Source organism: Mercenaria mercenaria, chromosome 19 (assembly GCF_021730395.1).
Source record: "Mercenaria mercenaria strain notata chromosome 19, MADL_Memer_1, whole genome shotgun sequence".
Classification (NCBI taxonomy): Eukaryota; Metazoa; Mollusca; class Bivalvia; order Venerida; family Veneridae; genus Mercenaria; species Mercenaria mercenaria.
In genome coordinates, this window is record NC_069379.1 from 8,834,372 (window position 1) to 8,846,685 (window position 12,314).

The 12,314-nt window shown below is 36.0% G+C and overlaps 1 protein-coding gene across 1 annotated transcript in view; it reads right to left on the minus strand.

The window, feature by feature from the left end:
* Nucleotides 1-9,802: 9,802 nt before the first annotated feature.
* LOC123542861 (zinc finger protein 808-like) overlaps nucleotides 9,803-12,314 on the minus strand; it is a 33,333-nt gene continuing 30,821 nt past the window's right edge. Inside the window, exon 3 of the mRNA XM_053532116.1 lies at nucleotides 9,803-10,747. Within this exon, the coding sequence (XP_053388091.1) occupies nucleotides 9,830-10,747 (918 nt within the window). The 3' untranslated portion in view covers nucleotides 9,803-9,829. The remainder of the gene's footprint in view (nucleotides 10,748-12,314) is intronic.

Below are 12,314 nucleotides of genomic sequence, written 5' to 3' on the forward strand. Positions count from 1 at the left end.
TTTAAACGTTTCTTGTATATCTATACATAAAAAGGTAAAATGATAAAATTTTGAAATTATTTTGCTCTAAATATATCATATGCGCAACCGACCATGTATCTTTGAGTGAAAATGTTGACAGTTGTTTACGGGGGATGGAAGCCTAGTACTTGTTCTTTCCAGTAACGATGGTTAGTTTAGTTGTCCGCACCATATGACTATGACGTTTGAAAGAGGACGTAAATCAAAGACAAACAAAAATAAGTATTAACATTTAATACGCACATAGATATCATTGTTGCACCGAGGGTAACAGCATTAAAACTATCATAATTATAATCTATTTATAGCATGGAGAATGAATAAATGTGCCAGGAGTGCAGAAAGTCTTTTCGGAGAAAAAGTAATTTAAAGAGCACAAGAAGAGACACAGTGGAGCGTGTCCTTACACGGTTGTGGCAAAACTACTCTTCAAAAGCCCATCTAACCAGACATCGGTAAGTTCGGAATCTAAATCTAAGATCATAATGTATGGGTAGAGCGTTGGACTTGTAGCCCGGAGGCCGCGGGTTCGAATTACGTCCGCAGTATTTGACTGCTACCATCACAATGCATTCGTTCCTCGCGAGTACTGGCAGAACTCAAGGAAACAGTCATGGAGAGTGGACGATATAATGTGTATGAATTTTACTCTACAATCGATCTAAAATTATAAATTATTAAAGAAACCTATACACTTTAAGTTTTTTTTCTATCAAGAATCGACTAAAATGATGCCACAGCGAGTACTAGACTCCCATTCTCTATAAGCAACTGTCAACTTTCCACATAACGTTTGAACGTGGCAACATTGCATGGAAAGTCTTACAGCGCTTGTAATGTTATGATTTATCCTTAGCGTTGGAGTCCTGAAATTATGGTTGCAGGGTTGTATGCGCTAGATCGAATCAGATACTAATGTTGGGGAAATGTGTAAGTGGCTCGTAAGCTCAGTCGGTAGAGCTTTTGCCTTATAAGCAAAAGGCCGCGGATTTGAGTCCCGGTCAGGCTGCATATCGTTAGCGAGGGGCTCGAATTCATGACCGTCTATCAGTAACAGGTTACAGCGACTTGAGATAAGCGACCTTAAGCACTTGACAACGGAGACGGATCATAAATGTATGTGGTAACATTGTTCAAGAGTAAAATAAAACGTGAAAAATAAAGGTTTCCTTTAAATCTAAATTTCAAAGGAATCTTTATTCGATGGCGGGCTTTCCAGTCCGTCAGCATTTCACAACAACTTTGGCCAGGCTCCTAATATTAGGGTACGCCCATGTACTGTATTCCATAACATTAAACACTTTTAAAAAGTTCCAACATATCATCAAAGGCTTAAAGATACATGAATACTTATGCCAATGATGATCGGGTACTATAATGTTAAAATACTGTACACATGCGTGGTTGATATGAGTGGCCTTGCGAAGAAGGTAACTTTGTGTTTCCTCGACAGGTCAAATTATCCATTTGATATTTATGAAATCAGTACTCAACTGTATTAAATTATTGTATGGATTTTTATAACTGAAAAATGGGACTACCTAGAGTTATGGTTCTTCGATACTGCACATCCTCCCATTGTGTTCTGTCATTGTGTGAAGTAACAAATTAGCACCATTAATACTTCTTGAGTTATGCTCCGGACAAGAAGCGTGACGGACGCCTATCAGTCGGCAGACGGACAGACAGACAGACGACGGAAAAGTGATCCCTATATGTCGCAGCTACTTTGTAGCAGGCGACACAAAAACTGTCTAAGTTATCTGTACTTGTTTAAAAATACTCACATTTTTATAAAATCGCAATCCAATATAGCTTAGTTTAGTTTAATAGTTAATTATAATCTCTTTAATGTTTATACATGTACAATAAATTAGGGAAAAAACGAAATCATTATCAAAACATATAAGATATTTGATTTTGTGACTTAACCGAGTCTGTTACTTTAAAGCTTTGAATGTAATTGACGCATTTATAGATCTATATTATCAGAATATGTCAGCATTTATAACTTAATCATTCATGGAATGGCTATAGTCTTTAGATATGCTAAATTTAGGTCAATACTGATATGTTGTTTCAGTAAGGAGGTCTAAATGAATATCTAGCTGACCAGCAAAATGATATGTCACTAACCTCCAGAAAGAATAACATATGAGCCGTGCCATGGAAAAACCAACATAGTGGGTGTGCGACCAGCATGGATCCAGACCAGCCTGCGCATCCGCGCAGTCTGGTCAGGATCCATGCTGTTCGCTAACAGTTTCTCCAATTCCAATAGGCTTTAAAAGCGAACAGCATGGAGCCTGACCAGACTGCGCGGATGCGCAGGCTGGTCTGGATCCATGTTGGTCGCACACCCACTATGTTGGTTTTCCCATGGCACGGCTCATATTACTTCCGCACGATAGTTTAAACGACAACGTGTTTATATTATTGGTTGATTGTTATGGTCCCATGCATAACTGAACTGAAAAATGTTGTCAATGATACAAATAAAGTGCATGCTGTCATATTATACAAAAAGATTTTCTGTATTGAAATGTTTTAATGAAGAAAATCATGGTTATCAAACATGTTATTCGTTCGAGTTATCGGTCGGAATTTATACTAATTCCAGCATCTTTTAACAATACCAAAAAATGTTTACAGTTCAACGGGTCATCAAAAAGATTTGAACACATGGATTTGATTAAACACCGCTGACAGACAAAACTATATGGTTTATTCCCAGAAACCTAATCGACTTTTGATATTTGGAAAGAAAACAAGTTGACATTTAAAATGGAAACTGCTAACAATGTCTACTTGTCAAAATAACATACACGTTTAGACCATAAAATTCCAACTGCTGCTCATTTTCACTGTAGCATTTCTGTATATAATAGCCTATCGAAAGAAAAACATAAAATTCCAACTGCTGCTCATTTTCACTGATATAATAGCCTATCGAAAGAAAAACAGCCTATTCCCAGCATCTGCATCTTTTTTAACAATATCAAAATGTTTACAATTCAGTCATTTAAAGACAAAGATGGTCTACATGCATGATAAATAGTCTTTGACGTGTACGTTATCCTCTGGGGAAAATGACGTGTACGTTACCTCCTGAAAACCGCAACGTGTACGTTACCGCACCCTTTGTCTTACGATATCTTCAATATTCATGAATAGTCATGTTAAATATTTGGTACAGGACTTTGGACAATGACAAGCTTTATTCTAAACCTACATTCCAGCGAAAATTCTCTGCAGAATATGTCTAGATGCGTAACTTGTGAACAGACGTGTTCGTTACCAAAATATTTTGCATCTTTCGAATCGGTTGGGCAAGGATTACGTAAAAACGGGAGGGGGTTTCATCAAGTTACATATATCCGCTGAAAGAGCTTTTTATTGCGGGGTTTATGCACGTTATCTCGTTTAAAACAATTGCGGATCAAAAAAGTAATAGTGAAAAAACATACCTGAAGCGGGCCTATTTTTAGCACTTTTGCGTGCACGTTATCCGATTTAATCACGTGGTTTCCCCACCGTGTTATAGCTTGGTTTCACATGGTTGGTGTCGCGGGAGTGAAATAAAGCATTAACATAAATCTGGTGTTACACTTGTGTAATAAAGCTTTGACATTGACACCGTTTTAAATATTGGAGACGTTGGTCGAAATTACTCAAGTCTATCATATATAGACAAACTAAACGAATTTGTGATATTTCTGCAGAAAACAATAAAAATCTAAAAACTATTTGTTGTTGGAGGGGTTTCTCGCAATGTCGTCTATAAAAAATACGAATTTTCAATTCCCGCTCTTTGTTCACTTTGATTATGGTCACACATCTTAACAAGAGGACCATGATGGTCCTGAATCGCTCACCTGTCCCCACATGAACTGAGTATGACGTCGTTTATTCTGACCAATTTTCATGAAGATCCATTGAAAAATATGATCTCTACAGAAACTGATACAAAATGAAGGGAAAAGTAGGGGTCATGTATCTTCTAAGAGAGATTTCCCTGGCCACATTTGCTTACTGTAAACGGACATCAAAATCACACTGCTTTGACCTGGAAGTACTACTATACAACAATTGAGATTCACTTCACCAAATACAACCTACTCTCACATTTTTCCTACCAAAATGTCACAAATACATCAACAATGAAATTTAAACAGAAACTAGCTTTAATTTAGACCTCTGTTGCCATGTCAAGTGAAAAATTAGTGTTCAAATATAGGCAGCCATTACGCGACTAGACTAGAGGGCCCCCGCGCTGGTTCCTTTAGTTTAGTTAGGCCTTATTCTGTAATGTTTCTTAGATTAATGGAACAAGAGGGCCATGAAGTCCCTGTATCGCTCACCTGACCTATTGACCTAAAGATCACCAGGATGACCAAATATGGCCTCTAAAGTGTTAAACAGCTATTCCTTTGATTTGACCCTTTTTAAGACCGTGTTATACCATATAAGATGTGTGCTATCAATATTCTTCTCTTTATAAAACTATTTATTGATTGTGAACCATGAAATCAACATGTCTTAAAAAGCCATTATTATTACATACATGTATAATGTTCAAAATCATTTTTACTAAGATTGCATTCAAATAAAATTGAATTGCCTAACTTATCTAAAATATTATTACAGAACAGTTTCCACTGTGAGGAGGGACATAATTATATACATTTGTAAGTTTAAATAACCTTATGTGTTATCTCCTGTGAACAAAACACAGGGACTGAACAAAAACTAATACACTAGTTAGTAGTTTCTGTATTCAACAAAGTAAAACTCGCTTATAACGATATCATACGAACTGTAAATGTTTCTTTTAACTGAAGATCGCTGAATCCGCACAACTTTAAGATGATAACAGAATAAAAGATAATTCTTTCCGTTTGGGTTTTGGCTGTATCCCAGTCTGCTATATTCTATGCAAGTAATTATATATCTATAAAGAGAAAATATATATTTATGGAACCACGAAAGAGAACAGAATTTAAACAGAATTCAATACATGCAAAATTATCAGTTATATTCAAACATCTCCTCATGTGTCTTCAGAACACTGATTAGATTACATCCCATGACCACGTGTGTCACATTCAATATGTGTCTTTAGATGGGTGCTGAGATAAAATGTACAACAGTCATAGCATTCAAAGCAATTCTGTTTTGTATATACTCTTGCATACTTCTAAAGAGTGAGTGAGTGAGTTGGGTAAGGCCATTACTTTTTTATTTTTTTGGTTTACGAACCGCCAGGATGACACATTGTCGTAGGAGGAGGGAAAAAAAATAAAATTAAAAAACAGAATCAGAATTTTTTTTCTCCGTAGGATACGGACCTTTGAAAGGAATATGGGTCAATTCTACATAACATCACACAGGCTGCATGTTATAATCTTCTTTCCCACTTTTGATACTTTTTCCTGCAAATATACCTGTGACCTTGGTTATATTTGATTAAAAATGAGCCTTGGGGCTTGTCATAGCAGCTTGAGAAAAAATTTTGTCTTGGTATTTCTGTGAAATTACATTAATATACAGCTGGGCAGTTAGCTGTAACATTTTTCTTGAAAGGACTGTACTATACATAAAAACTGCATATATTCTCACATACTAAATGACTGGAGACATAGAAGTCATAATTATTATTTTTATTTTATTGTTAAACACTGACTGAAATTAATACCTTCTGTTAAAACAACAGATGGAAGAATCTAATATTCCCCACAATTAACAACACTGGATATATGATTTTACACCCAGCAGCTATCAAGCATCTTGGCTGTTTATGGACCCAGTCTGAAACTTAGGGGTACAACTATATGACAACATACACTGCACTGTGCCTAATAAGCAATTATCTTTTTAAGTGTTAGGAATAGGAAGTGTCTAGCCATCTGGTAAACAGACACCTAGCCTACATGTTCTGCCCGTCTGTTAACTGGAAGCCTTGCCTTTCCTCTTATGGTTTTCTTGGCATTTGTTAACTTAATTTATTTTATGAATAGGCCTAATGTAACACAACAGTTCATTTTTGCAATGATCTTTGAAAATTCTGTTAGTCAGTATTTGTCTTGCCACATCTACTGCACAACAACATTGGAAAAGACAGTAATTACATCTATAATCAACATTAATCTGATGTTAATATAGAACTACAATGATTTCATTAAAAATAACTTATAAACAAGGAAGTGTCTAGCCGTCCGGTAACCGGACGCCTAGCCTGCGTTCTAGTCGTCCGGTTACCGGACGGCTAGCAAATCCTCAGACACTTCCTATAAACCAATAGGTTACCGGACACCAAAAAGCTGTACAGGCTAAAGGTTATAACACACTAAACAGCCACCACTATATATTCTATATAAAATGACAAGTTTTCACAATGCTGCAATACACACCTAGACCCATTTTAAATTTCTTTAACTTACATTTTCTTGTAGAGCAACATTAATACTGTAAAAATATCCAAAGAAAAGTAGGGGTCATGTTTGATGCAAGAAAAATATTTCTGGTCAAACGGACACACCGTAATTTTTACACTGAAATGACAATCACAATTTCGGGTAGGGGTGTATGAATAAATTTCACATGTTAAATCAGTCTGGGGTCTTTTTTCAACATGCAAATGCTACCAGTATGTCAAGTATAGGCATGCAATATGATTTCAATCAATATATAGCAATGATTTCAAGGAAAAATCCTTCTTACAGCAAAAAAAACTGAGAACTATTTGAATCCGCCATTATGCGACTACCATTTTTTCATAGGTGCTCAGGCTATTTAGTGTCTGTATGCCTAAACGTTTGCTTACCGGGCCTTACAATTACACAGTTTTGATGTCCCCCGTACCAGTTTATATCATCAAACAAAAGTACTGTAATCACTGTGTATTTAAATGATATTTTTCGGGAAAAAATGCTCTCAAGTTCGCATAATAAGCAGTGCATACTATACTAAGAATCCCCGTAATAAGCATTGCGCTAATGGGATGACAGTTACCATAAACATAGTTGTATACTAAATACAGACTGCATATCACCGACAATTGGCCATTTTTTCAGGAAAGCACTACGTCGCAACTTTGAATGTTCTTGCATTTTCATTAAAATTACTTCAAAACTTTGGAAATAATACAGCCTGGGCGCAGCCATTTTTAAACGTTTCGTAAATTGCGTAACAAGCATGCTGATTGGGCGCAGTATATATCGGAAATTTTAATTGGACGTTTATGTCATGCATAAGATATGAAGTTTAAAAATAGAATTATAGGAATTCCTAATGTTGATTTGACTCGTTCGCCGTGATGGATATTCGAAGAACGAGACTTTTTTTTTCTTTTTGGAATACGCGATGCATTTTTTCTTCTGCAAGCTTTCATGTCATAGCGGGGGGAATAAAAAAATACGTTTTTCCAATTTTATTTTTTTTTTCTGAAAACACATTTTTTTGAGCGGCGGTTCCATAAACCGAAAAATCAAAAATAAAAGGCCTAACTGCAAATCAACACAAAATGGTCATATATTGCCGAAACTTCTAAATATGACTCCTTGTATTACATGCGTACAGATCAGAAGGATTAACAACTTATAGAACAGGAAATGCCTGCCGCGATGCATTCAGTAACTTTGCAAGGAACAGAAATTATTTTGTCACTGTGCACTGGACATTTTATGTACTAATCTCAAATCAATAACAAGAGCTTGTAGAATACGAAATGCCCCCTTGAGGCATTCGGTAACTGCACAAGGAACAGAAAATATTTGCTCACTGTAAACAGAAGGTCCACTGTTCTGGCTCAATGTAATCTTGACCATTGACCTACTGACCTCAAATTAATCTGGGGTCATCTGCTGGTCATGATCAACCTCCTTATTAAGTTTAGTGATCCTAGGCCCAAGCATTCTCAAGTTATCATCCGGAAAGCGTTTAACTGTACCGGGTCAAAATGATCTTGACCTTTGGCCTACTGACCTGAATATCTATAGGATTTGTTTGCTGATCATGACCAATCTCACTATCAAGTTTCATGATCCTAGGCCTAAGCATTCTCAAGTAATCGTCCGGAAATGGTTTACCTGTTCCAGGTCACTGTAACCTTGACCTTTGACCTACTGACCTCAAAATCAATAGGGGTCACCTGCTAGCCATGATTAACCTCTCTAGCAACTTTCATGATCCTAGGCTCAAGTGTTCTTGAGTTATCGTCTAGAAACTGTATAATTGTTCCTGGCCTATGTGACCTTTGAACTTTGATTTAATGACCTCAAACTTAATAGGGGTCATCTGCTTGTCATGATCGACCTCCCTATCAATTTTCCTGATCCTAGACCCAAGTGTTCTTGATTTATCATCCAGAAACCGTTTTACTGTTCCTGGTCACTGTGACCTTAACCTTTGATCTACTGATCTCAAAATTAATAGGGGTCATCTGCTAGTGATCACCAACCTCCCTATCAACTTTCACGATCCTAGGACGAAGCATTCTTGATTTATCATCCAGAAACCATTTAAGTGTTCCTGGTCACTGTGACCTTAACCTTTGATCTACTGATCTCAAAATCAATAGCGGTCATCTGCTAGTGATGACCAACCTCCCTATCAACTTTCACGATCCTAGGACGAAGCATTCTTGATTTATCATCCAGAAACCGTTTAAGTGTTCCAGGTCACTTTGACCTACTGACCAAAAATCAATAGGGGTCATCTGCTGGTCAAGGGACACTGTGGCCTTGACCTTTGACATACTGGTCTCAAAAACAATAAGGGCCATCTGCTGGTGATGAACAACCTCCCTATTAACTTTTATAATTCTAGGCCAAAGCGTTCTTGAGTTATCATCCAAAACGGATTGGTCTACATACCGACTGACCGACCACCATCTGCAAATTAATATACCCCTCCTTCTTCGAAGGGGGGCCATAATTATGACTTATTTACCAGTCGTAAGTGATCTCAGTACCAAATGCCATTTAAGAACAAAGCAATCTCTAGGTATTTGGCGAAAATATATCTACTGTTCTGGGTAAATTTGACCTTGATCTCTGACCTACTGACATCAAAATCAATACGTGTCATCTTCTGGTCGAAACCAAACTTCCTTTACTTACTACATATATAATCTCCTGCACAGTTTTGACTGATATTTTTTTGAAAATATTCATTATTTCTTAATATTCATGTAAATGAAGCATAGTCATGACAGCAGAATCTCAAAGAACTAGAATGTGTCTGTAGGACACAGGGTGTGCCCCCCATTGGTACATTTGTCACAAATAAGGGACAATAATTCAAATGTTTGCAGCGTTAATGGGGTTTAGCCTAAACATACATTTTATGAAAAGAATTCATTATTCTAGGACATATATTTTTGAGCTATGAGCATCACAAACAAAAAATCATATTCTGTAAATTACAGTAATGTTATATAGCAATTGCTAAGGATCTTGTTAAAATTCAAGATAATATATACATTAAATCATCTCTGTCGTGGGAAATAGTGTGTGTGTGTGCGTGCGTGCGTGCGTGTTCGGGTTAAACGTCTTTTTCAACAATTTTTCAGTCATATAAACGACGGTGTCTACTTGTAAAAAGTATATTCCAATACTGCAATATTATCAGTAACCGTGTACACACATATTAAACAAACATCTTATCCAAATGGATTCACTACATACATTGCTGTATTTAATTTTAAAAAGCATTATCACAGACATCAAGCTTAAATTTCTACCCTAGCTCTTTTACATGTGTAAAATCACAACGTTGAAAGTAAAAAGGTAAATTTTATTTATCCACGTTATATAAATAAATTCTCTCCAGTATGTATTGCCATATGCCTCTTTAGATTACTGCCACTGTGACACTCATAATCACAAACATCACATTTAAAGCTTTTTTCTTCACTGTGTATTGCCATATGCCTCCTCAAATAGTACTTTTCATAACACTCATAATCACAAACATCACATTTAAAGCGTGTCTCTCCAGTATGTTTTGCCATATGCCTCTTCATAGAATAGTTTTGATTACAGGCATAATCACAAACACCACATTTAAAGCGTTTCTCTCCTGTATGATTTGCCATATGCCTCATAAGATCACTTGTGTAGCGACATACATACTCACAAATACCACATTTAACGCGTTTTTCTCCAGTATGATAACTCATATGCCTCATCAGATCACTTCCGAAGTGACATGTATAATCACAAACACCACATTTAAAAAGTTTCTTTCCAGTATGTATTGCCTTATGCTTTTTTAGGTCACTGCTACAATGACATACATAAGCACAAAGATCACATTTAAAGGACTTCTTTCCTGTATGCTTTGCAAAATGTTTCTTCAGATCACTCCTACAGGCACTCGCATAATCACAAACATCACATTTAAAGCGTTTTTCTCCTGTATGTATTGCCATATGCCTCTTCAAATTACTGCTAGCATGACACCCATAATCGCAAACATCACATTTGAAGCTCTTCTCTCCTGTATGTTTCTTTAAATGTTTCTTCATAGAGCTTCTTAAAGCACACAAATAATCACAAATATTACATTTATAGCATTTGTCTAGAGTATGTGCTGCTATGTGCTTCTTCAGATGAATTCGATTTTTACATACATACTTACAAAAATTACAGCTCAACATTTTCCCCCCAAGATGTTTTCCAGTGTGTGTCTTCAGATTCTGTTTCCAGTTACATGAAAAAATGTACAGTCATATCAATCGCAGTTAAGGGATTTCTCTCCTGTATGATTCAAATATTTACTTTTAGCTCATTACTTGTACAAAATGTATTATTTAACAACACACCATTTAAAGCATTTTCTCCTGTATGTATTCTCATATGTCTCTCCAGATTATCACAAATCGTGCATCTTAACTGTTTCTCTCCTGTATGTTTTCTACTGTATCCTTCAGTTTACTCCATATATTACTGAAAAAAAGGAAGAAAAAATTAACTTTCTTGCAAAATGGGTACAATTTTTTCTGTAGATTGTTCATACGCTTTAAATAAAAAACAACACAGTATACATCAAATTTCGCGTTCATTTCTGTTAAATTCACAATGACGTAAAAAATGAGAATTCAGCGTACAGTTTTCCACAGATTCTCAAAAAATTGAAATGTAAATGTTGTGAAATGCACTTTTTCTGATTGGTCGATAAGGATCAAAACAACGCATCATAAAATATCATGGCTGAAAAACAAGGTCAATACTGCCGGATAGCTGTCGATTTATGGCAGGTATAAGGTAATGCTGTGTATTTCAAGAATATCAAAACTTTCTTTCTTCGTGGACATGCAGGGCTCAGGCTGTCAGTCGCCATTATCGCCATTTGCAATTACTTTATTTAAATGGCGAATATTTTTTCATTTTGACGACATGGACTGGCGATAATTTTATTTAATAGCTGCATGAATAATTATGCCACCTGCGGTCAGCTAGCAAAGAAAAATTGATAAAGCAGACTGTTTATTGCCTTGTGTATTCCAAACACGTGTCAACTATGCCGATAAGGATAGATTACACCAAACCGGAAGCGACTACTCAGTGTTACATGTGAAGTAGTCCAAAATGTAGTTCCATGCTTTGGATGAAATCTGGTATAATGAGTGACATGAGGGGGTGACAGTTAAATATTTGGCTTATTTTTATTGCTTATTTATTGAGAAAAGATCTAGACCATTTTCATTGTGAATTTCCTGGAATAAGTTTCATTCTTTGCAAAAAATGTCTGCCTACTCGTAATTGCTAAACGTCTGTTTTCATGGGGGCATTTTTAGAGGGTGATATTTCTCAGAACAGATTATTTTTCTTATATACAACATAACATGTCAATATTTTTCTATTTTTTACAAGAAGACATGTCATACTAAATGACCATATACGGTTTTCATATCACTGAAATGCTTTAAAGTGCTGAAAATTAGGTCTGAATATTTTATTGTTAATATGAAATAAATAAGGAACTGAATTTGTAGAGTGTAACCATAACATTGCCCAAGGTGGTAGAATGCAGACGAGAATTAAACCAATTATAACCAGAATGCAATCTTACTAATCTAGCATTTAAGTCACATTTAACTGGCAGACTACTTTTTGAGAACATTTTCAAACTCCAACGCAAATTTTCTTCAACTCAATAGTCGGCAGACGACACTTTTAAACCAAATTGTAAAAGCTGCAATTCAATAGCGTGCCAAATATCGCATATTTTCGTGACCTGATTATTTTGTACTTTTGGGGCAATTTAACCAGTGCAGTTGTGGTTAAAAG